The 24,277-nt window shown below is 47.1% G+C and overlaps 2 protein-coding genes across 3 annotated transcripts in view; one reads left to right on the forward strand and one right to left on the reverse strand.

Annotated features, from left to right (window-relative positions):
* Nucleotides 1-12,631: 12,631 nt before the first annotated feature.
* Nucleotides 12,632-18,357, reverse strand: MED8 (mediator complex subunit 8). The gene is made up of 7 exons (XM_037069653.1): nt 18,284-18,357; nt 16,791-16,909; nt 15,930-16,074; nt 15,107-15,247; nt 14,834-14,915; nt 14,267-14,515; nt 12,632-13,013 (listed from the first exon to the last, which is right to left on the reverse strand). Exons 1-7 carry the CDS (start codon nt 18,287-18,289, stop codon nt 12,949-12,951), a joined length of 807 nt encoding a protein of 268 aa, XP_036925548.1. The 5' UTR covers nt 18,290-18,357; the 3' UTR covers nt 12,632-12,948.
* Nucleotides 18,358-18,434: 77 nt separating this feature from the next.
* Nucleotides 18,435-24,277, forward strand: part of SZT2 (SZT2 subunit of KICSTOR complex) — a 51,079-nt gene continuing 45,236 nt past the window's right edge. For both annotated transcript variants that reach the window (XM_037069677.1, XM_037069678.1), the window contains exon 1: nt 18,435-18,539. In XM_037069677.1, coding sequence (XP_036925572.1) covers nt 18,513-18,539 — 27 coding nt within the window. In that variant the 5' untranslated portion in view covers nt 18,435-18,512. The remainder of the gene's footprint in view (nt 18,540-24,277) is intronic.

Raw genomic sequence — 24,277 nt, forward strand, 5'->3', positions numbered from 1 at the left:
GGAGAGGGCGGGCCGGGTGGGGGGCGCCTGCTGATTGGGCCTCCGGCTGAGGCAGGAGGGGCCGTCCAGCCTCGACTGGGATGGGCCCGCAGGGCGGGAGCAAGGGAGGGACGCCCGATTCCAGGGCAGGAAGCACGCCCAGCCGTGACTCCCCACCCCTTCCCTCGGCATCACTGCCCGCCGCTGTCAGGTCGCGGCGGCCTGGCCTGGGCTGCCAGAGTGGTTGCCTACTTCTTCCTGGCATTCAGCTCTCGAAAGCCTCATTCTGGGCCCTCTGGCCATCAATCCTCCAACACAACCAACACACCTTCTGTGTGTGGCAGGCCCACCCAGCTTAGGACCCCAGGAAAAGTTCCAGGGCTCAGCCCTTCCCTCAAAGAGCCCCCTCCAGAGAGAGACCTGAGAGATGGGCCAGAGCAGCAGGGTGGCCTCTGGTGGAGAGGGCAGTTGAGCACAGAAGCCTCCCCTACCAGCCTATGTATCTGGATGGGCCCTCTCATCAGGAGGAGCTGAGAGGACATCCTGGTGTGGAGGTGGGAAAATACAAGTGCCTGGGGCATAGCTGCTCAGCAGGGCACACAGCGGGCACGCAGAGTTCCTGCCGTGCCCGGTGGGAGGTGGTGTGGTCCGAAGGGCTGAGTATGAGCCGACCGGATGAATCCTTGTTACATTTTCTGCACATGTGTGCTTTGTTTTTCACTGTTAGACAGTCTATGATATTTATTTTAAGAAAGCACTAACCTGTAATAAAGTAATTAATTTACTCTTTATTAAAAACACACACGCACACACGCGGCCTGGGGCGGGGACAGGGAGTGACTCTCTGGCTGCACTGGCCTTCCAGGTAGGGAAAAGGGAAAAAGGGGAGCCAGGCTTCGGCTGAACTAGCTTGAAGGTCAGATGGGACGGTTTGATTTTATCTTGGAAGCAGAGGAGAAGCAGTGAAGATTTTTGAGGAGGCTGTAATCAGGCTTGTATTAGCAAATACTCATCAAATATTCATTGACCACCTACATGTGCAAGGCTGCACTAAGGGCTGGTGACATGGCAATGAGGGAGGCAGAGCTGTCCCTGCATGGGGTTTGCCATCTAGCCGAGTCGGGCACTCTGGTGGCCAGTATGAAGACGGCATTGGAGGGAGCCTGGTGAGAGAGACAGCCCGACCTAAGAAGGTCTGGGAATGAGGAGGTAAACACTGTGGAGAGGTCCCTGAGCCTGTTGGAACACACACACACACACACACACACACAGTTGTCTGTCCAGCTTTCCCTCTCCCACACACTCAGCAATTGGACTGAATTCTTGGGGGTGAGGACTAGGTTTTAGTGAGACGAAATCTTTATGTCCAGCAGCTTGCATACACTTCTATGTAAATACATGAGCACTCATTTAACAAGTATTTCCTGAATGCTCACTGTGTACAAAGCGCTATTCTGAGAGTGCTATTTAGAGTTCTTGGATTCAGTGCCCACCTAGAGATGGACTAGAGAAGAACAGAGCAGAGCACCGTGGACAAGGAAACTGTCCCTGCGGCTGACTGTAGTGATAGGGAACTTCAGCTACCTCTGTATTCACCTGGACCACGTAGGCAAAAGACCATGGCAAGCTCTCAGTAAGTACTGATTGGTGCCATGAACAAGCATGCCCGAAGACTCACCTGGTTCAGTTCTTGTCCTAGTCCTCAGAGAAAGCATCCTCAAACACCTGAGACAGACCGTTTAGCCCAGAGTCTCACTGAATGGCATCCCCATGGTTGTGGGGTTCCTGCAAAACACAGTCCAGGGGGGAAGACAGACACCTAACGAACAATTGGAGTAGTACATGTCGAGCATTCCTACAGAGATACACCTGGTGGGTTACGAAAGCATGGGGATGGGGGACACCGTACCCCAAGGTGGGGGTTAGTTCTCAAAGACTTCACAGAAATGGCATGTAAGCTGAGCATTAAAGGACCCTTTATAGAAGGCAGTGGGGGGCATCCCAGGCAGAGGGAGGCAAGTGTGGGAAGGCATAGAAGCTAGAGAGGTGGCAGGTTTGGGGAGCTCCGGGAAGTCTGCTGTGGCTCCAGCGCAGAGGTCATATGGGTAAGGACAGGAAACCCAGGCAGGAGTCGGATTATGAGGAGCCGCTCTGCACCAGGGTTTGAGTTTTATTGCTTATCTTCTTCAGCCCTGGCTGAACACTAGAATCACCTGGGGAGCTTTTAACGTATCAGCGCCTGGCTCTCACCTCCGGATTGAATCTAATGGTTGTTTTAATGGGAAGGGACTCAAGCATGTTTATGAGCTGTGCGGGAGGAAAGAGTGGGCTCCAGTGTGCACCCACAGACGGAGATGTGTGGAAATGAAGAGTAAGCTTGTCAGTGGATTGGGAGGAAAAGGAGCCATCTGCCAGGAAGCTAGGCGGAAGGCCTTGGAAGTCAGAGGAATCAGTGAAGGGTCCCTACCCAAGGGGCAGGCTGATAAGCTGGAGAAACTGAAGGAGTCCAGGAACTCACCATCTTTTTAATTGATTTTAGAGGGAGAGACAGGAACGGGAAGAGAGAAAGAGAAACCTCAATCTGTTTGTTCCACTTATTATGCATTCATTGTACTTGCCCTGACCAGAGACCGAACTTGCCACCTTGGTGTATCTGGACACCGTTCTTGATGCTCTAACCAACTGAGCTACCCGGCAGGGCCAGGGAATCACAATCTTGAAAAGAATGGAGGTCCAGTGTTGCGAAGAAAGGATACCTGATCCAACAGCTAAAATTCCCCCTCTCCCCTAACAGGAAGTGAGGCAACCTGCCCCTTGTCCCTTGAGTGAGGTGGCAACCTGCCCCTTGCCTGACTCACTCCTCACTCACAGCCCTCTTAGGGGGTTCTTCTCCATCTTCTTTCCCCACAAGGCATAGATGTACTTTCTCCAAGGGTTTAGTCTGAAAACCACCATCTGTATAAACTCTAACAACTCTATTCCCATCATTTTAGGCTTTCTATGTTTCAGCAGAAAAAAATAAAATGGGGTCAGAGAAACAGGAAAGGTAATGCATTAAAAATAGGAAAAAGGTATGTTTGCACCTTTGGGAATGAGTGGGTGAGTGAGTGGGAGTGAGTGAGGAGGGGAGGGGTGGAAGGAAGAGTATGGGAGACGGGAAATCATCTGAGAACTAAGGAACTGAGGGTCTAGGCGGAGGGACAACAGGAGTGGCAGGTAGACATGGAAGCACCTTCCTAGGGGCTGCGTCAAGCTTCCCCATCCCCATCCTGTAGCAGACAGAGGGCACTTTCTACACGGTGCTTGCCCTGGGTCGCTGAGGGGAGGGCTGAGTCTGTGAGGACAGGGGAGCCCAGATGCAGATGAAGGGTTCGTCAGTTAATCATTCTGCATGTCCCTGGGCCTTCGCAAGCTAGAACGCATCCTCTGCCTTCTGGGACCTTGGCTGAAGAAACAGGAGCTGGAAAGGCATCTAGCTGGCAGAAGGGAGAGACTGTTTGCAGACACTTATCGTTATCACCCAGAATTGGGGGTTGGCCTGACCTCATGAGGGGTCAGGGACAGGAGTGTGTAGCCAGTGCCAACACACCACGGGCATCATGGAGTGCTTGCTGAACTGAACTAAAGAAACTCAGGTTGGAGGGAAGAGGGCTTTGATAAAACCTTCATGAAGAGCTCTGGAGAGAGACAAGGGGAAGCGTTTGGGCAGAGAACAGACGAGCAGAGGCTATCAAGATGGGAGAAAGTGAGTTAGCAAGATCTGGAATATGTGTGAGGAGGGCCAAAAGGGAAAAAGAGAAAATGTAGCTTACTGTTCAGTACTTTCTCTGGCAAGCAGGGGGCCAGTTGCTCTCTATATGCTTTTATGGCTCAGTCGTGTAAGGTGTTATTATCCCTGCTTACCAAATGAAAAGAATCAGAAAAGGTGAAGGACCTTCCCAAGGTCACATCGCAAGCAAGGTGGAAGCAATATAGGTGTTCTAGGCTGAGGGAAAAGTGGGGAGGAAGGCATGGGGGAAGGACAGGACAGGTGTAGGGAACTGCAAGTGATTCTGTTTGGCTAACGGACAAGGTGAGTGAAAGGCCTACATATGATAGAAGGTGAAAAAGTAGGTTGGCCCCATATCATGAAGTGTTTTGAATAAAAGAAGCAGGAGTTTCATTTGTACTGAGGGTGTCCCTGAAGATTTTTTAAGAAAGGGGGTTGGTATGATCCTCATTGTTCTTTACAAGGACACACCTGATGACAGTGAGCTATATTATTAAGAGGAAAATTAGGGCCCTGGCTGGTGTGGCTCAGTGGATTGAGTGCTGGCCTGTAAACCAGGGGGTCGCCAGTTCGATTCTCTAGTCAGAGCACGTACCTGGGTTGCTAGGCCAGATCCCTGGCTTAGAGTCTGTGGGAGGCGGTCAACTGGCGGTCTCTCTTTCACGTTGATGTTTCTCTCCCTCTGTTTATCCTCCCTTCACCTCTCTCTGAAAATAAATAAATATTTTTTTTTTAAAAAAAAAAAAAGAGGAAAAGGAAGAAGAAAGACCAACTGAGACACCAGCTCGGAGAGGCACAGGCGGGGCACAATGAAGTCCTGATCCAGAGCAATCAGAGTGAGGAGGAAGGAGGGAGAGAGCTGAGAGAGGGCCCAGAACGGATGGCAATGATTAGCTGATAACCCAGGTGCGGTCAGATGGAGCAAATGAAGGTAGTGCAGGACATCTGAGTTCAAGGTAAGACAGCACATTCAGCAGGCAGCCCAAAACACAGCCCCGTAAGTATGGGACGAAGGACGGGGCTTGAGAAAACACCCTAAAGACTCTCTGGAGAGATGAAACGTTACAAAGTGGACCCCAGTGGCTCTACCTTGGGTTGTATTCAGACACTTTTCCATCACCCTGTTTTCATTTCCTCTAAGGAATTCCCACCCAACTCGACTCCATTGGCTCACTAATCGTGATGTTCTCCCCTTCCCCGCAATCCAAGCTCCCAATGGCACAGAATGCATCAGAACCATCCAAGTTCTGCCGCAGAGTGGAGGAATCCAGACACAGAGGACCTGGGCAAGGCTGGAGCCCCCAGGCCCCCAGAGCCAGCTGCCCTTCCACTCCGCATGTGCATAACTCAAATACAATTGGCTCCCCTTTTTGGGGTTTGGTTAAGTTAGTTTAACTGAAATGTGTTGCGATCAAAAGAGTCTAATATCCCATTTAATAAAAATAAGATTGCTCAGGAAAGCAGAGAAAGAAGAGAACAGTAGTTAGCATTTGAGTGCTGACTGTGTGCCTGAAGGGCCTTGTATGATGCCTTTCTAAGAAGCTTGGACTTTATCCTGTAGAAAACTGAGATTAAATTTAATTTTATTTGTCCTATTTATTTTATCTTATTGTTGTTCAAGTTTAACTTAATTTTAAATAATGTTCAGTTGAAGGTAGCCTTTGAAGTCGGTGCTATAATCCCATTTTACAGAGGTGGAAACTGAGTTTCTTGAAAGAAAAGTAATTTGCCTAAGGCCACACAGTAGGTAAGTGTTCTGGTCAAGATCTAAGCTTGTAAATGAATAAACTGCAATGGCATTCTGTAATGCAGAATTTGTGTATTGTACAGAGAGGCATAATTTAAGAATGGTCAATTGTACAGGGGAGGAAATGGTACTTGAACTGGAAGGATGAATTGCTCAGTAAGTGAACAAGGGGCTTGGAGCAGGAAAAAGAGAGGGCAGACGTTCCAAGTAGAGGGTAGAGAACCACTGAGGTGTGAGACAGCACCTGACCCCCAGGTATTTCCTTATGGCTACAGCTGAGAGTGTTTCTGGTTTTGGTGGCAAGAACAGTGGGGTATGCCATAACAAAACAAGGCCTGAAGGGTGGGCGGTGAGAGCGAAGGGAAGAGAGGCAGGCATGGAGCTCTGGTGGTGGTATGCACAGCGACTTACACACAGCCACCATGAGGGCCTGAGTCCGGACCAAGTAAGTGGGGACAGTCCAGGAGAGAACCGATCACAGCTGCACAGAGAGACCTATGAGTGATGAAGGCCCTGTTTAGGGACAGAACGTGGGCAGACAGTGGGACGGAGTCTACCTGGTTTGGACAGGGAAGAGATACAGCGCAGGAGGGATGACAGAGCCTATCAGGTGAGGGAGCTTGTCATTCAGCCTCAAATCAAAATGATGCAATTTAAGAGACCATACTGGGCTTCAGTGAAAGAGTGACAACTAAGTGGGAGAAAGAAAACTCACAAAACTGGATTCAAACATGACTTACAACATCAGGCAAATCAGCGTAAACATGTTCTAGTGCCTGCTCCGTTCAAGATGCTAAGGAGACGCTATAGGGAGTGAAATGGGCATAGGCGGTGTTTCCTGAGGCCAAGCTCCTGAGATGTGAGCACAGACAAGCTGCAGAGGGAGGAAGAGGTTACTTCCTAAGGAATATTGGTCAATCGTCGATTTAAGCAACAATTTCTAACAGCAGAGTTCTAGACACTGCACTGAAGATATTTATTGAGCTTTTGCTATTGTTAGGCACTATTCTAAGCACATTGTATGTCTTTTTTTTTTTAAGATTTTATTTATTTATATATCTTTAGATGGGAAGGAGAAAGGGAGAGAAACATCAATGTATGGTTGCCTTTTTGTGCGTTCCCTGCTGGTAGTTAGCCTGCAAGGAACCGGCCTGCAACCCAGGCATGTGCCCTGGCTGGGAATCGAACCGCGATTGTCTGGTTCGCAGGCCCGCGCTCAATCCACTGAGCTACACCAGCCAGGGCTCGCACATTGTATGTCTTAATCTGTTTAATTTTCACAGCAAACCTGTGCAATAGCCACTATAATTATCATCCACACAAATAAGAAACGGAGGCACATAGAATTAAATTAATTTGCCCCAAATCACGCAGCTAGTACAGGCACAGCTAGGGTTCAAACGCAGGCAGCCTGGCACTACACTTGCTTTGAACCCAAATTCGACATCCCAGGTGCATGTTATCTTTCCAAAGATTATATAACTCTCAGGTGAAAAAACTGGGATGTAAACACTTTAGTGTACTTGGGGTTGGGGGGCAATAAAGGGCAGCATGAGCTAGAGTTAGATTGTACAAGGTACAAATATGGAGCATAACAGAGGAGGTAATTGACCTTACCTGGTGGGAGTGGCGCTGAGTTGAGGACAGACCAATGGGTGGCAGGACAATATACATAGGAAATAAGTCAGGAGAAGAAGTCAGGGGGCTATATCACAGGGAATCTTATTTGCCTTTTCAGAAGATTTGAGCTGTTTTCCAGGGAAGTAAATGTAATGGCAAAAAGAGGGGGGAAAGTATATAAATGTCCCCAGGGAATCCGGTGGCTTAGTCTGCAGCCCTCAGACTGTGGTCTGCACCACACAACAGGCCACCTGTACATAGGTGACCCCATAACATTATAATGCAGCTGAAAAAGTCCTTTTGCCTAGCAGAGTCATAGTCATCGTAATGTCATAACGCGATGCATTACTTATGTGTTTGTGGAGATGCTGGTGGCCAGTGTTTACAAAGCCTACAGCAGTGCCCTGTCATGTCCTTGGCCTTCATATCCACTTGCCACTCACTCATGGACTCACTCAGAGCAAATCCCAGTCCTGCAAGCTTCATTCATGATAAGCACCCTATACAGGTGAAATGTTTTTGATCTTTTATACTGTATTTTCATTGTGCCTTTTCTATGTTTAGATACAAAATACTTACATCATTACGATGGCCTATAGTTGTTTAGTATAGTAAGTATAGTATCTTACAAGTTTGAAGCCCAGGAGCTATAGGCTGTGCACACGCAGCCGAGGCTGGCAGTGGGCTCTGCTGTCTGGGTTTGTTCGCCGCGTGTTTGCACAATGGCAAAATCACCTAACGACTTGTTCCCCAGAACATCCATCCGTCATTAAACAACACGTGACTGCAGCAGGAGCTTTTTGAAGTCTATTTTCTCTTAGCAATATATGAATGATCATTTTGTATTCTCTGCTACAAATCACTTTTAAGTGAAATGTGTGTTCCAGGATGATTTTATCCTGACTCCCAATGTGCCTGGCACTGGCCTTACTGATCTGCCAGGTGTGTGGACTCCAGTTTGAGAAACACGGGAAGGAAATTATCAAAAGGATTTCAATCGAGGGAGCAATACAGTTAGGTCTGTCGTCTAAAAGAGCTGTTTGGCAGCCACGTAAAAGAGGAGTGGGTGTGGGCAAGACTGGAGACAGGGGTCTGAGTAATTTTCAGGTGAGAGGCCCAGGGCCTAAACTGCAGGGCGGGACGGACGGATATCCGGAAGACAGAACTGGTAGGATTTGGAACCTGATTGGATGCAGGGGGCTGAGGACAGGAACCGGGAAGAATGTGGAGCGGCTTCCATGGACCTGGCTTAGGTCACACCCAGGAAAACTAACAAAGAAACAGGGGTGGAGGGAAGGATGACTGGATTTGGACCTTTAGAATTTGAGGTACCTGTGGGTCATGTGAGTAGAGATGCCCAATAGTCTTTTCAGCTCACCAAAGAGGTACATGAGAGTGGTGGGCACAGGCAGCCAGTAGAATAAGAAGAAAAGAGGGTTAAGGACAGAGTCCTGCAAAATGACAGCATCCAAGAAGCCGCCAAAGGGATAGAAGCCAAGTGCCGCAGAGAAGGAACGATCCCAGTGGTAGGAGCCAAGAAGAAAGAAATGAAAAGGAAATGATCAGCACAGATCAATGCTCTGGAGCTCAGATAAGATGAGGATTGAAAAAAATCCTGGATTTTACCATTAGGCAGATGATAGAGGAGTTCCCGAGGAAAGGGAATGGTGGAAGAAGAAGCCCGTGCAGGGACTGAAGAGCGAATGGGAGGTGTGGGCGAAGAGACAGCGAGAGCATGGCTGTGGGTCAATGAGTGGGGAGGCGGAATCAAGAAGGAAGAGACGCTGAAAGGACACCAACCCTTGGGAACAGGTGCAGCCCAGAGAACTTAGTAAAAAGAACAAAGGAATACATGTGAGTGTGGGCAAGAGAAGAATCGAAATGACCACCAGCTAGGGAAATTCGGGTAAGAAGAGGGAAGAAGGCAGAGGGAAATTAGGAAAGGAAACAGCTCCGAGTTCTTGAGATTGATTCAGTAAGGAAGGTTCTCATCACATAGAAAAAGTATAATTTACCGCTTGTACTGGAGGAGTCTCTGTACGATGCATCTTGCCCAGGAGCAGAGAGTGGAAAGGTGACTTGTGATTCACGATACATGTATCTCTGTGGTGACTTACCTCCTCTTGGATGACTTTTCACTAGAGAGTTAGTGGAAGCTAGAAAAAAAATTTAGGGTAGTGGTCTAGAAAGATGGTAGTATGTTCAGTTACAAGTAACAGAGAGGGATCTTTAAGAACAGCCTGTAGGGTTTCTTGCAATGGGTTTGCTGCCAGCACACAGGTGTTGTGAAAACCACCGCCAGACCAAAGCCAAAATGGGAAAAGAAGAGACTACAGCATCGTAGTTGAAAGAAGAGACTACAACTACAGTCATGCACTGAAGACAAAAAAGAATCATTTCCAGAGACTTGAGAGCTGGGAAGGAGCACTGGGGTCACTCGGGTGATCTTGTCCATGATATAGTTGCACAAGATGCCATGTCCTAATGGTAGGTGACATGCTGAGAGCATATGAACCCATCAAGAGACCACAGTAAGGATCCAGGACCTGCCACAGTGACTCACAGGAGCCCAAGAACAACAGAGAGAGAAGTTAAAGGGAAGGAGACAAGAAGTTTGTCTGGTCAGACAAAACACATGTTGGAGTGATGGGGTGCTGTGGCCCTGTCAGATGGGTTGGAGTTTGCCTCCTGTTCCAATTAGAGAGCCCCATCTACAGGGTGGCAAATTCTTTACAAAAGTTAGCCCCTGTGCGTTCAAGGCTGTCGGGCCAGAGCCACATAGAGCCTCCTCAGGTGGGCACAGTGAACCCTCAGGACCGAACCGAAAAGGGACCAAAGCTCCTGGCCCAAATTTTGGCTTGTTGCTAAACTTCAAAAGGTTATCCCCTCAAATCTGAAGCAGATTAAAGAAAATGTACATCCCTTAGTTTCTCTAGACAGCAATCAGGAGTTGACCCAGGGTGGGCGTTTAGAAGGATTCAGTCTCTGTCCTGCCTGGTGCTGGGATCAGCTCATACAGCCCCTGTGTCCACAGGGCACAGAGAATACATTGTCCATAGGAGGATTATTCTGTGCAAGAAGCTCAAACAAAGGGAGAGGTTGTTCCCAGCTGCCTGGGGGAGGTGGGAAGGGGGTGGGAAAAGGGACCAGCCTTGCGCTGGGGCATTCCTACAGAGTTCAGCTTCTTCCCCCAAGCAGCAGGGCAGGAGGTGGGCAATACACCTCCTCCAGCTCAGTCCTAATGCCAGGATTCATTGTGGAGTTACAGGGAGCACTTAGCTACAGCCTAAATTTCTATCTTGGCTGTTTCCCAAGAAAGTACAAGGTTAACTGAAGTAAACTGTTTAGGTAAGAATGCAATAGACACCAGAAGGAGAAGAAAATAGGGTGACTGGGCAATGAATGAATAGGAGGTTCAGCAATGACCCAACCCCAACCTTAGGACAGAGCTGTACTGACTCAGTAAGCCTCCACCTTCAGCAGGATGGACTCAGTGGTGTGGTAAGTTTGGTATTTCACAGCTGCTGCTTCTTTCTCCACCCTAGACATAAACCTGGAAGATAATCTCATTCCCTAGGAGCCCCAAGAGTAGGAAAAAGCAATCCCCAGGTAAAACAGAGCAGTCAGAAACTGAGGAATATTACCGAAGTAGGGCAAGAGAGCCATCTTTTGCAAATTCTAAATCTGAGCAAGCAAGCAGGTCATATCCTCGTCTTTAAAGGAATCTCCGTACACATACGTTCCCTCCCGAGGGAACAGGTGTATCAGGGGTGGGAGATACATACTCTCCACTGAGGCGGTTACTGGGTTCTATGGGCCCCAAAGTTAGTGATGCTACATAGGTTTGTGTGCCCCAGATGATTTAGGGGTGGGGAGGGCCTGGGAATGTAAGCAAATACTCCCAAAGTTTAGAACATAGAGATGTGAGTGCCTCCAGAATGAGGAGTATTTGCCTCTGGGCACAAGATACAGATCCGGTCCTTCATGTTTCTCTTGGGGCAGGATAGTTCCATTCTTGGAGGACAGGAATCCATTTTAAACAGTCGGGTGGGAATGAAGTCAGTATTCACCATAGACAACCGAGAAACTTGGGTTCGGTGCCTCTCAACTGGAGGGATTCTTTTGGTGGAATAAAGGATGGCAGTTGCCAACACGCCAGGGATTTTAGAGGAGCACAGTGTGAGCCTTAGGCTCGACGACAGTTAGCTTTGACCTCATCAGTAGGAAGGGATCAGATGAAGACCTGAGGCAGCTGACAGAGCAGAAAGGCAGTGCCGAGAAAGTGGGAGAAAGGTCAGGCATTGCCTCAGAGCTGATGACGTCACTCCCTGTGCTGCTGTGTAACTCGGTTAGTGTGCTTTGTGCGTTTCTTGTCCTTAGGGAACGAGAATGGCTGTGACATCTAGGACCACTTTTGTAGTCCTTTGCTGCCCCAGTCTGGCAGAATTCTGCCTGGCACCGAACAAATGCCCAAGTACAAGCAATGTGATGAGAAAACAGAAAAAAAGGCAGCGGAAGGAGATGAACAGGCTCTCCTCGAACCTTAGGACTTTCGGACCAAAGCTAATCAAAGATAAAACTCTTTAGGGAGAAAAAATTCGAGGTGCCTTGCAGCAAACCTGCAAGTCTCTGATATACGGTCTCTGGTCCCTATATAGCTCTTCTATAAATGGCTGTCAGATAAGCCCAACTCAGTGACCATCAAAGTTTAAATAACTATTCAGGGAAATCTTTTGGTCCACTTCTGCTGACTTAACCCCCGTCCTTGCCCACAAGGAAGGGCTGAGAAAGGCCGCTTGGACTGGAGACCCAAACTCGCTCTGCTCTTCTTCGGCTTCAGGAAAGCAAGTGAAGGTACTGGAGGGGGCCCTCTCCCACCGCCCATCTGGCCCTTACTTGAGGCTCAGGCTCAGCGGACTGGAGGAGAGCCGTCCTGGCTGGAGTCTAGGAACTGGGCATATGACGAGGACAACCAAACCCTGATGAAAGAGGGTGCAGTAAAATTCCCCTCTTCCTCTAAAGTATGAAAGATGAGCCTGGAAAGAAAGGGCTTTTTTCGAATGCTAAAAAAACCCCCTTTCTTACACAGCCCTACCTGGTAGAGCCACTTCTTGGGGAAGCCCCCACCCGTTGGGCCTTCAGCATCCTCCTCCTTGTGTGCAGGGCACGGTAAGACTTGGAGACCACTTCCCGGGCAAGAGCTGAACTGGCTTCTGAGGGAATGGAGAGCACAGCTGGCCCAAACTGCACCACAGCTGCAGGGAGAGCCATCCAAGCCCAGAAGCCTCATCGCCTACAGCTCAGAGATGGCCAGGATGGAACCTGGGCAGAGATGGTGAGCCTCTGAAGACACAGCCTGACACGGTTTGTAGCAGCACGAAATAAGCACAGGCTTTTTTGAGAGTCCCATGACCTCAGCTCTCATGGCATCTCGTGTTCATCAGCTCTCCCATGGCATGAAACAGTATCAGATCAGGGCTAGTTCTGGATCAAGGACTGAGGGCAACAGGGAGAAGTGGCTATAGAAACTGTCCTTTATTGAATGCCGATTATTTCATACACTGTGCTTAGTGTTTTACATTCATTTTTTCATTTTAATCCTCATAACAACCCTATGAGGTAGGTATTATCACCATTCTCAAATAAGGAAACAGGCTTAGAAAACTAGGCCCCTTGCAAGGTCACACAGCTGGTCGGTGGTGGAGCTGGGATTTGTCTGCTGCAGAAAGTCCATGTTCTTTTATCCTGCTCATCTAGGTCAGCTTTGGGCAAAAGGCCATTTCACTGCCCAACTCTGCAAAGAACACTTGGCTGTGGAGGCTGCTGGCCACACTCACCGCTGGTAGGGATGCATTGAAGCTGACTTGATGTTGGTTTTTATTCCACCTGGCATTTTCCCTGAAAGGAACGTGAAGACACGGGAAGCATGGTAAGACTTTTATGATCGGCCAGAAATGTGGTCTCTCACGCTTCCTTCTGCCACCCCCTCAATCATCTTGGAACCTCTGTGGCATCTGACCTTGGATGGCAAACCTCAGAGGTGGGGTTCCTCACTCAGCCCTCTCCCTAAAGGTGACCAGAAGGAGAGGACTGATGGGGTGGGTGGTGGGAGGGTCAGACTCCTGCTCACCTACTCCTAGAAAAAACAGCTAAACTTGTGTGACCTTCATTTAATGTCATGGGTAAAAGTATATGTTTTCTCTCTTTTATAAAGATTTTATTTGTTTACTTTTAAAGAGAGGGAAAGGGAGGGAGAGAAACATCATTGTATGAGAGAGTGGTTTCTTCTCACACGGCCCCCAACCAGGGACCTGGCCTGCAACCCAGGCATGTGCCCTGACTGGGAAATGAACCAGCAACCTTTCAGTTCACAGGCCGGCACTCAGTCCACTGAGCTACACTAGCCAGGGCTATTCTCTTTTATTTTAATTGACCCTTTTCTCAGGCAGCTTTGAAGAAAATACCTCTTCTAGTTACTTGCATCTGAACTCCTTCAGACTGCTCTCATCATTACTCAAAATGAGGAGATAGTGTACAGAGAAAAAAATCATGCAGCACTGGGAAACTTGACTGCTTATCAATTCCCAACCCACCTACCAAGTGGGTTTTTTAAAAAAATATTTATTTATTTATCTTTAGAGGGGAAGGGAAGGAGAGGAGAGAATTATCAATGTATGGTTGACTCTCGTGAGTCCCCTGCTGTGAACTGACCTGCAACCCAGGCATGTGCCCTGACTGGGAACAGAACCGTGATAGTGTGGTTCGCAGGCCCGCGCTCAATCCACTGAGGTACAACAGCCAGGGATCCCAAGTGGTCTTACTTAAGGTTTGACCATCAGTTTCTCTAAGAAAAAACCCTGGCAACACACCAAATATCCAGAGTAAACGGAACAGAGGGTAGTTGAGAAAGAGGTCTGAGATGGGGGTTGGAGGTGAGAGCAATTTCTGCTATTCAAAGTTATTCTTCATTCTCTTGGTGTTTGTTAGAGTCCCAAAATGAAAATTTTGCTCCTAAAAATTGTTTTCTGGGTCATGATCCAGGAGACTAGGAGAAAATCTCCAGCTCCGGGGGATGCTGGAGGCACAGACGATTCTACTTATTCCTACTCCCTGTTCAAGGCCTGTCACCACGTCAGCCCCTGCCATCTTACCTGGTTGACCTGCTTGAGCCATTTGCACCCCACTGAGCATTGACTGCTGCTGGCTTGGAGCACCTGTCATCTGCACCTGCTGTAACCCCGAGGTTCCTGCAAGGATTGTTCCAGTTCCTGGCTGGCCTGGCTGGCCAGGTCCACTGCTGCCTGAAGGTCTCCAATTAGACAATCCCTTTCCAAAGGCAACAGCTGCCACCAAGGCATTGGTGTCTGCAGGATTAAAAGTCTGCTTGTTTGGCCGGAGACCTGAAGAAAAAGGTGAGTGAGGACTCTGGGGTATACCTCTGGCCCTGGACTGAACGCAGCAGTATGAAAACCCATATGGGTACCAGAGCTTGGAGTTCTGAATTCAGCAGCATCCAGACTCCCTGGTGGCCCAGAAGAGGAGCCAGAGGACGCCCATAACCATCTCAGAATTCTCCCTTTTCACCCATTTCCTCCACCTACTCCTTTCCTGAGGAGCTCATTCTTACATCCTCACTTCACTACTACCAAAACCACCACTCCTGTAGAAGTGATCTTATTCCTCTTTCCTTCTCCACGTTGCCACTGATACCTCCATACCTCCACTCTCTGATTCTCGTTCCTCTTTGCTGATTTTCTCCAGAAGGTTTGAGCACATTTTATTCAAGCTCTGGATCTGCTTCTATAACACAAAAATTGGTGCAGAGATTAGGACCAGCAAGAGGTGACTGTGGGGAAGTTGCTTTCTGGTGTCCTTCTGGGGGCAATTTGCATGCAACCCACTGTGCATTCCACCCAACAGCAAAGGCAATGCCTGGGTTCTCATGATGGGACGCGGGGAGTGGGGGGCAGCAGGGCGCGAGTCAGCCCAACCTGAGCTGCATCAGCACCAATTCGGGCAGCATCTGTTGTCAGCTGCTTCTCTTGCTCTTCGACCTCAGGGTCAGGCTTGGTTCTCAGATGGTCAGGGACCACCTCATGGCTGAAAACAGGTACTCGTCCTTCAGTCTGCCTCTGTAAAACACAGATTTTATTAATCCTCCTATGCATTCCAAGAAGATTCGATCTGGCCTGATATATACTGTAGTTCCTGCCACAGGCAAACAGTGCATTTTCAGGAAAAACACAGCCTAAGACTTACAATATTTGGCTTCCTAGGACACTCTACCCCTCATTCCTGTATTCCTCCTCCTTTGTTCCTGTCTCCTCACACCCCTGTATCTACCAGACACAGGAGCAAATCTCTCTACTATATTTTTATCAAACGCTAAAATATACAAAGTCACAAAAGAACATATGGGATACATCGATCAGTTGCCTCTCTCACGCCCTCAACTGGGGACCTTGGCCTGCAACCCAGGCATGTGCCCTGAGAATCCAACCAGTGTCCTTTCAGTTCACGGGCCGGTGCTCAATCCACTGAGCCACACCAGCCAGGGCAGAACATACTTTTTGCTTGAGATAGGTATTCGAGGAGAAAGGTCTCTGCCTTGATGACACAGTCTTCAGCTTTATTTGGGAGTAGCTCCCCAACTCCAGAAGGACGGAAAACAAGGCCTCCAAAAGGCAGCCCTCACTTTTTATTGCCACACACTACTGCACATTCAGAAGTTCTAGAATACCCAAACAACAACTGTGCTCTAGGGCCTCATCTCAGAACTTCATCTCCCAAGCTGCAACTTTCCTCCCCTCTTACCATGAGATCTTCATCCCGGTCTGGGGACAACACCAGAGGGATGATGACCTGGTTACGGAACAATGGTGTCTTTTCATGCTTCAAGACCTTGTTCAGAGTGTTCAGTTGTCCAGACAGCAAGGCAAAGCTGTCCAGGACAGAGGGCCTGGTGGCAGTAAGAAGGTGTCAGAATGCGCCCAGTAGTCTCAAAGGAGTCCTTCAGATCAGGAATACCCAGATTTACCCCCCAAAGTCTCGCAGCCCTCTGGCTTGACTGGGTGGGAACCAGACAGGCTTATAGGGATTGTGAGGTTAGGAAAAAGGGACACACTTTCAGTTTCTGGCACAGATGGAGAAAAAGGCAGTTCATTATCCAAATGGGGTGAGGAACTGTGGCAAAATAAGAACCATTGTTACACTATTACCATTAAAAATTCAGAAACTGAGTAAAACTGAGGCCTATTTCTAGGCCTCCTTTCTGGCCTAGGAATAAAATCCATACTTCCAGTGTAGGCTGGACTTGAAAGACTCACCGATAATGGTCGGTGAGTCTTTTATCTATGGCAAGAGATCCAGTGTGGCTTTTGTATCCCTACTGTGGCGGGGGGACCCACTGAGGAAGGATCTCTTCCCAGTGACGTCGAAGAATGAGCATCAAAAGTACAAAGAACCTAGGTTGGGAAACTGTGCACTTCACTATGTCCTTGCCATGGAGGCCCTAAGCTACACTTCACTTGTTAAATATTGGGCAACCCAGCTCTTAACACATCATAAGATGTTTGCAAACTGATAAATGGTTACACCACTGGAGATGTGCTGTCCACCAGGAGGCCTGGTCCCCCATCCACGGAGCCCTCCCCAGGTTGCCCTGGCCACCCTTACCAGGTCAGCCGGTCATACTCGTTCTCCAACTTGTAAATGAAACTCCCCAGTGAGTTCTTCAGATCAGCCACTTGACTCAGTAGTGCATCTAATGATGCCTCAAGTTGCTTCTCCTCCCTCTGCACCAATAGGAACAGGTTGATTACTCGGATGAGTGTGCGAGTATGACATACACACACAGGAGGACAACGCGCAACACTAGTCAAGTAACACAGGATCTCATTTGCATGGGAGAGTCAGGTTGTTTTGTTATCTCCGGTATTTGGGTTACAGGTAATGTCAACCCTTGGACCTTTCAACCCGTTCACCTGATTTCAGTTCCTCCTACCAGCTGATTCCTCTGTCTCATCACCTCCTCAAGCATGACTGTTTTTTCTCTGTGTGAAGTACACTCTATTCTCTCTCATTGAGAACTTTTCTCCAGACCTAAATGCCTTGGGTTTATTCTTTCTGTGTACCTCTGCAGCGTATGTACTCTTCTGTCCTACAACTTGCCTTCTGAGCTGGGCTGTTCTTGTCAGTGGCACACAATCTGTGAGAAATCTACCAGCACATGAAGGTCTCTGAATGCTGGCCTTGCACCCCGCACCCCCACCCCCTGTCCCGCTTCATTTGCCTTCGGCATTTGCTGTTTCCACCTCCTCCTTGCTGAATTCATCTGCACCCATTTTATCTCTGTGCCAATATTTCTGTACTCCTTTCGTGGGCTTAGTCAACCTATAAATATTTACTGACAGACTACGGGGGCAAGAAACTAAATGACAAACGACAAACAAACCGCCCAAAATTCACATGTCCTAAGCAGTAGACAAACAACTGTAAATGCTGGGGGGAGGGGGTGTCCGCAAAGCAATTTCTTTCCATCTGTGACCTCCAGTTTTACTTCACATCTTCATCCTTAACAACTATCGGGCACAGATTGTGAAACAGTTTTGCAAACTCGCCATGTGCAGGGCAGGAGCCCACGGCCTCAGATTATAGTTTAGGTTTATAGTTGTAGTTTATAGTTGTAGTTTATAGTTGTAGTTTAGGTTTTAGCCAGTGTGGTCCCACCATTTCTTCACCTCGGGCGACTCTCCAATTACAAATGCCCCGATAGTTCTACATCCAACGACATCCACCGGCATCCACCGGCATCCACCCAACAGCCGAGGCCGGGCCGAGCAACGCGCCCCTTCCCGCCTCTTCCTTAGATTAACATCTCAGCCTGCCCAAATTACAACCTGATCCTTCCCCACACTCCAGCAAATCAGTGCTGCTTCCTCCCTCCCGATTTAGCCACAGACTGTCTCCAGTCGGCAGGGCTCCCAACCCATGAAATCTCCAACTCTTCCTATCCAGTAGGCCTTGCCCCTCCACACCACGTTCTAGTACGCCAGCTGCCCGCTCTGCACCCTCCTCTCACCCCAACTTCTAATCTCCCCCCATTCAACCACTCTCCGTCCGGCACCTTGAAACTAACTGGCAATCAAGAGCCCCAAACCAATATTCACCTGCATAGCGGGGCCAGTGTGGGCGGCAACAACCTCCTCTTCCTGTTTGCCAGTCAGCTAGTCCCGTAAGTGGGCTCCTTCCACCAATCAGAGAGCTCACAACTCGTCCCGCCCATTCATTTCCGTCCCGCCCATTCACTACCTGCGCAGGCCCGGTGCGAGGTAGCCAGGTCAGGGGTCACAAGTGGAACCTCTTCTCTGGCCCGGGCCTGCGCTGGAGCGCTGTGGAATGGCCTCGGAGCGCCCGGAGCCGGAGGTGAGGGGCGGGCGGGCGCTGCGCGGCCGTGGCCTCCTTCGGGTCTGGAGGCGACTGGGCCGCTCAGCCTGGGCGGGAACCGGCCCAGCCCCTAAGGCCCGGTTCGTTTGAACCTCCTTGCTGCGGTCCCCAGTTTCCTCGGGGTGCTAGAGGAGAAGCTCGTTGCTTTGTTTTGTTTACTGAAATTTCACGTCGCAGGCTTTAGGGCTCTTGGATACTTTGACCTAATAATGGTATTAACAAAACCTGTGTTTTGATTTTATATCGCAGTTTCAGCGGGCAACAGGACGATAGACTTATTTCTCCGGTTTCTTGCATTTCTGCAAACATTGGAATCACCTGAACATCATGAAATAATTTATTTCTAGCACCCGTACTTAGGGAGAGAAGCCCTAGTTTCGTGAAAAAAGAATATTTGACTCGGAGTCCTCAGTCCTCAGTCCTTTGTCCTTTGATTCCTCATTCCAGTATTGCCCAGATAGCTAATTTCGGGCAAGTCTTCGCCTCCCAGGTCTTGTTTCCTTCTTCCTAAAATACCTATCTTCTTCTGACCACGTGTGTTAAACCAGAAAATGCATTTGAGTTATATATTAGGTCGTAAGGACCACATGAAGAACTTAGCGTACGTTGTGTTATTCAGACTTGTGCAAGGAAGTGGCAATACCTATTCTCATTTACAGTAAGGAAACTGAAAAGTGAGAGGTTAATTAAGTACCTTACCCAAGTGCTACTCAGCTAGCAAGTAGCAGCATTCTGGAGGAACAACATCACTAGGAGAGGTGTCCAATATCACAAGAGGATATATGAGTGGGTGGGGAGGGTGAGGGGTTTGTGTGATGACCAGTGGTAGTCATTACTTACTGAACACTTGCTGCATAGCAGGCACCATTCTAAGCACTTTACCAATACCAATTAATGCTCTCATCCCTGTGAAGAAGACACTGTTAACATCCCGTTTTTAGCTGTGGAAGCTTAGGCACAGAGATATTCGGAGCAACCAAGTTACACAGCTAGTGAGTCATGAGCCAGGGCTCCTACAACGGGTGGTCTGGCTCCGGTGGTCTGGCTCCAGATCTCGTGTTCTTAACCATGATGTTTATAGTATAAAAATAAAGTAGGGACAGAATAGTAAATCTCCAGGGCTTTGGGTTTTGTTTGTTTGTTTTTATGTGTTTTTTTGCAATCTCATGATAAAACCAAAGATTAGGAAACTGTACCTTATTTAAAATAGTCACACATGTTCATAGGGATGGTGGAATAGCCCATACACCAGAAATATCAGAATTGAGAAAAACATGAAAAAATTTGGAGTCTGATTTTTTTTATGGATTAAAATGAGAGGAAATAAAATGGGGAACTACTACATACCTTCTAGGCAGATAGTCTCAAACAGCAGTGTCCGATAGAAATCTAATGTCGACCATGTATGTGAGTTTTGTAGTAGCCACATTTAAAACGGTAAAAAGAAACAGGTGAAAATTTTAGTAATATATTTAACCCTGTATTTCTGAAATATTTCAACATGTAGTAAATAGTTTAAATGATGAGATATTTAACATTCTTTTTTTGTGCCAAATCTAAAGTCCAGTGTGTATTTCACACTTCAGCACGTGTGCTTTTGGACTAGCAACACTGCAGATGCTCAGTAGCCTCGCATAGTAGTAGTTAGCACACGGAATAGTGCAGATCTAACGTACCTTGGAGTTGAAGCACACTCTCAGGGGTCCCAGCCAGCCCAAAGCTAAGCATTTGTTAAGTTTTTGATTTGCATTTCTGAGAATTTTATCTCCGGAAGAAAAGGGAATGAAGAGTCGTTTTGCCTCTGGACAGAAAAGTGACTGACTTGTAGAGGTTGTTGACAATCTCTAGAGAAAGATTGGGCAGGGTCAGATTTAAGAAATCATTCATTCCTCAAATACTTAAAATATTTGGAGTGCTGTTATGGACTCAGAATGGTGCTAATTATCAGGGTGGATGTGGAGTAGTGTAAGACGTGTTTCCTATTTTAATGGAGTAAATAAGCATTGAATTAATAAGTGCTGCAAAGGAAAAATACAGAGCGAATGAGTGTTTAACAGGGGTTCTTAACCTACTTTATTAAGAAGTGGTGGCAGGGGCGGATCAGGAAGCTGCTTCAGGTGAATGCAGCCTTAAGAGTGAGTAGAAGTTGCCCAGAGAAGAGGCCAAGTGCATTATGGGCAAAGATAATAGTGAAAATCCTGAGGTGAGGAGGGGCCTAGAGCCTTCAGAGAACTGAGAGGAGGCAGCTGCTGGTGTGGGTACAGTGGGACAATGAGAATAGCTAACAGTGCTTAAATGTCATCTAACAGTTCTAAAATCCCCGTGAAATAGGTCATTATCCCCATTTCACAGATGAGTTAACTAAGGTGCAGAGTTTAAGTAACTTCACCAGGGCTTTATACTGATAAGCAGCAGAACAAGTGTTTGATCCAAGGAACTCCAACTTAGGGGAACAAGGGGGAACGATGAGGCTGGAGAAGATTCCGGTTGAGGTCATGCTAGAGTTTTAGGCCTTTGTCATATGTATAATGGTAAGGAGGCTTCAGACAGTTCAAGGGGTAAAAAATACCTACATTTTTCATGGGACCCTTAACAGAAAATGGCACATGTGTTTGGCTATACCTTAAATACAAGGTGATAGATGCAAAAAACAACAAATTAATGGGATGGGAATGTTTCCTTCGCTCTGATGTGCATGATAGGCAGCGCGGTACCTGATGATGTTTTATTCATCTTGTTATAAATGGTATGTGGACGTCAGTAGTTGTTCCAAAGAATGACAGGCTTCCTCTATCATTGTTCTGACTCTCTTGTTTAATTGCAACAACATCCTTATGACATAGATATTCTTGTCTACATGTTATCAATGAAGAAACAGGCCTGGAAATATTGAGTAACTTGACCAAGCTCACCTAGATAGGAAGTAATAGAACCAGATTTGATTCCAGATCTCTTGGCTCCCAAACCCTGCTTTCTCTTTGCCAGACTACTCTGAGAGTAAAGCACTTCAGGCATTGAATATTCAGGACTTGAGACTCGGTATGAGTGTGTAGATGCTGTGAGAACACAGCTAATTCAGGGATTCTCCAACACCGAAGTGAAAGAATCACTTGGGGAGCTTGTTAAATGTGAGTTCCTGAACCCTGTCGTCTCTCATTCATTTGGCGTGGGGTGGTGCCCAGGAATCTGCCTTTTAATAAGCACCCCAGGTGTTCCTGATGCAGCTGGCCCTTGGATCACACTTTGCAAAATACCATTTGAGCTGCTTAAATCTTTTTAAATCTTCTGGTTCTGATAAATTACATCTGGAATGTGGATTCTGTGAGAGCTGACTGATGAACTAAACTGCAGCTTGGCCTTGGACAGTCAGGCCATCCTTCAAAATAACTTTTGAGACAAGGTGAAGTGTAATTAAGCAGCCTACTAATAATCTGAAGAGAGTCTTCTAGTAGCATCGTGCTGGTGGATGCCCTCCATCTGGTTCATCCTTCTTTCCCTCCTCACTTAGCAAACGGTGCTTAATCCTCAGTGTCCCTGTCTCCCAAGACCCTAGCCTGGGGCAGTTTACCTGGTTACATGCTATCATAGAACCACATTCTTCTCCTTTGGTGAACATACTCAGTTTACAAGAATACAATAATTAGAGTGATTATTTTTTTTTCTCCGTTGGGTAAATTTCATGAGAGTAGAGAATGCCAATTTTTGCTTTCCATTGTATCTTTAGGACCACTTAGCCCGCTGCTGGCATGTAGCAACCTCTCTGTAAACTTGATCACTGATGAATGAATGCGTACTCACCTTGCCTTTCTCCTCTGGGAACCTGGATAAGACTTGATGGTATCCTGATCAAATTAGTGGGGAAGTTAAGCTAGAAAGAGATTTATTAGAAGACAAAATAGCCCTCTAAGCTTCACAATAGAATAATAGACTGAATTTATCCAATACAATAAGACTAATGGAATAATTGTATGTGTCCCAAAAAGTCAGCTACATGAGGACAGAATTGTGCGGGGGAGGGGGGGTTGTATCTTAACAGCAACACAGGTTTCCTGACTGTGGTGTGGTAAGGCTTCTAAAACATGTAAGCAGAACCTAGGGGACTCTAGGTCTGTCCATTTAGCTGTGCATTGTTTTCCATTCTGGCCCCCCACGTTGTAAGTTGAAAAGTAGATCAGCCAAAATTCATTCCTGGGCGTACGGTACAAGATGAAAAATGAGGAAATTTGAAGCCACACCGTTGAGACATATTTAGAGAACCTGGAGATGTTTATTATGGAAAAGCAACGACTCGGGGCCGTCACCAGATGTTCGATAGACTCAGAAGCGACTGGTTGATGACTTCCTTGTCATTTTACTGATATGCGCATTTACACTTTATGCACCATCATGGTAGCTGGTGTTATGTTATAGAAGAGAAACTAAAACTCAAGCCCATAGTCTTAGCTATCACATCACACTTTTTCAAAATTTATTATAATCCTACCAGAACCCCTCCCCAGATTCCAAGAACACTAAAAGAGAAGATAATACTAGAAAAGAACAGACTAGTGAAAAACTGGTTTTTTAAAAAAAGAAAAACAACTTTCTTGGAAGCAAAGGAAAAGTCCAAGCAATAGGATAGGCTAATTATTCCATAAAGTGAATGGATGAGGAGGGATGGAAACTCTTGAACAACAAAGAGTAAATATTGATAAAAGTGAAAAATTAAGGATAGGTGGTAAATTATGAGAGTGAGTTCTCTTTCATGCATTTGTTCAACAAATATTTAAACACCTAGTGCACTTTGGCATTGTGCTCTTTGCTAGAGATACAGCAAAGAACGATATATACTTCCCTGGAGCTTCTAGACTATAGCGGAAACAAACATTAACAAATACTTAAATTCTCTATTGTAAATTGTCATGGGTGCTATGAAGAACTATAGACTGCTTTGTTAATGCCCAACAGAAATACCTACAGTACAGAAGATCATGGACAGATTCATTTATTCAACCCAGAATTGCCAAGATGTTAGCCCTAGAAGATAGAGTGACCAAATGTCCCCAGCTGTCCTTAGAGTGTTGACCCATAGACATGTGTTCTCTGCCCTTGTACATCTAGCTCCAGATAGGCCAGAACTCCTTTCCTTAGTGTTTCTTTGCATAGCCGAAACAAGCTGGCGCTTGAGAAAAATATATATATATATTGTTACTACCAAAAAAGAACAAAAAGAAATAGTATTGAGACTAGTGTTAAGTGTTTATTACCCTGAGAACAGTTGTATCAATATGATTAATTCTAAAGTTTGATTTGCTTATAGAACATAGTGAATTCACTTATTCCGCCAAAATTGTATTGAGCAACCTATATGCCAGGATTAGTTCTAAATGTCAAGTTTGCTTTGCTTAGACCATACAGTGAACTCACTTATTCAGCCAAATTGTATCGAGCATCCCGTATGCCAGGCACTGTACTAGGCTCTGGGGATAGAGTGGGACAAACTGAAAGGACTTCTAACTTAGCATATCCTTCCTTGTTCTGATTACTCTGAGCCCCAGCCTGTCCTTTTCTAGTGGCGGGGATCCAGCAGAGTCAACTAACAGACAGTGGTCACTAACAGTCACACCCACATCAGTCAGTTCTGAGGGAGAGGTTGCCTGGTTAGATTTTATTTATTTTTAGAGAGAGGGGAAGGGATGGAGAAAGAGAGGGAGAGAAACATCAATGTGTGAGAGAGA

Source organism: Sturnira hondurensis, unplaced genomic scaffold (assembly GCF_014824575.4).
Source record: "Sturnira hondurensis isolate 20B ecotype Veracruz unplaced genomic scaffold, ASM1482457v3 Scaffold0018725, whole genome shotgun sequence".
NCBI lineage: Eukaryota > Metazoa > Chordata > Mammalia > Chiroptera > Phyllostomidae > Sturnira > Sturnira hondurensis.

What these genes read in the sequence shown, in the direction of transcription:
- MED8 (XM_037069653.1), bottom strand. An exon ending in TTGGTGCTGATGCAGCTCAG is followed by an intron (nt 14,916 to 15,106) that starts GTTGGGCTGACT and finishes TTTGTGTTATAG; the next exon opens with AAGCAGATCCAGAGCTTGAA. An exon ending in GGCTCAAGCAGGTCAACCAG is followed by an intron (nt 13,014 to 14,266) that starts GTAAGATGGCAG and finishes CGTTCCTTTCAG; the next exon opens with GGAAAATGCCAGGTGGAATA.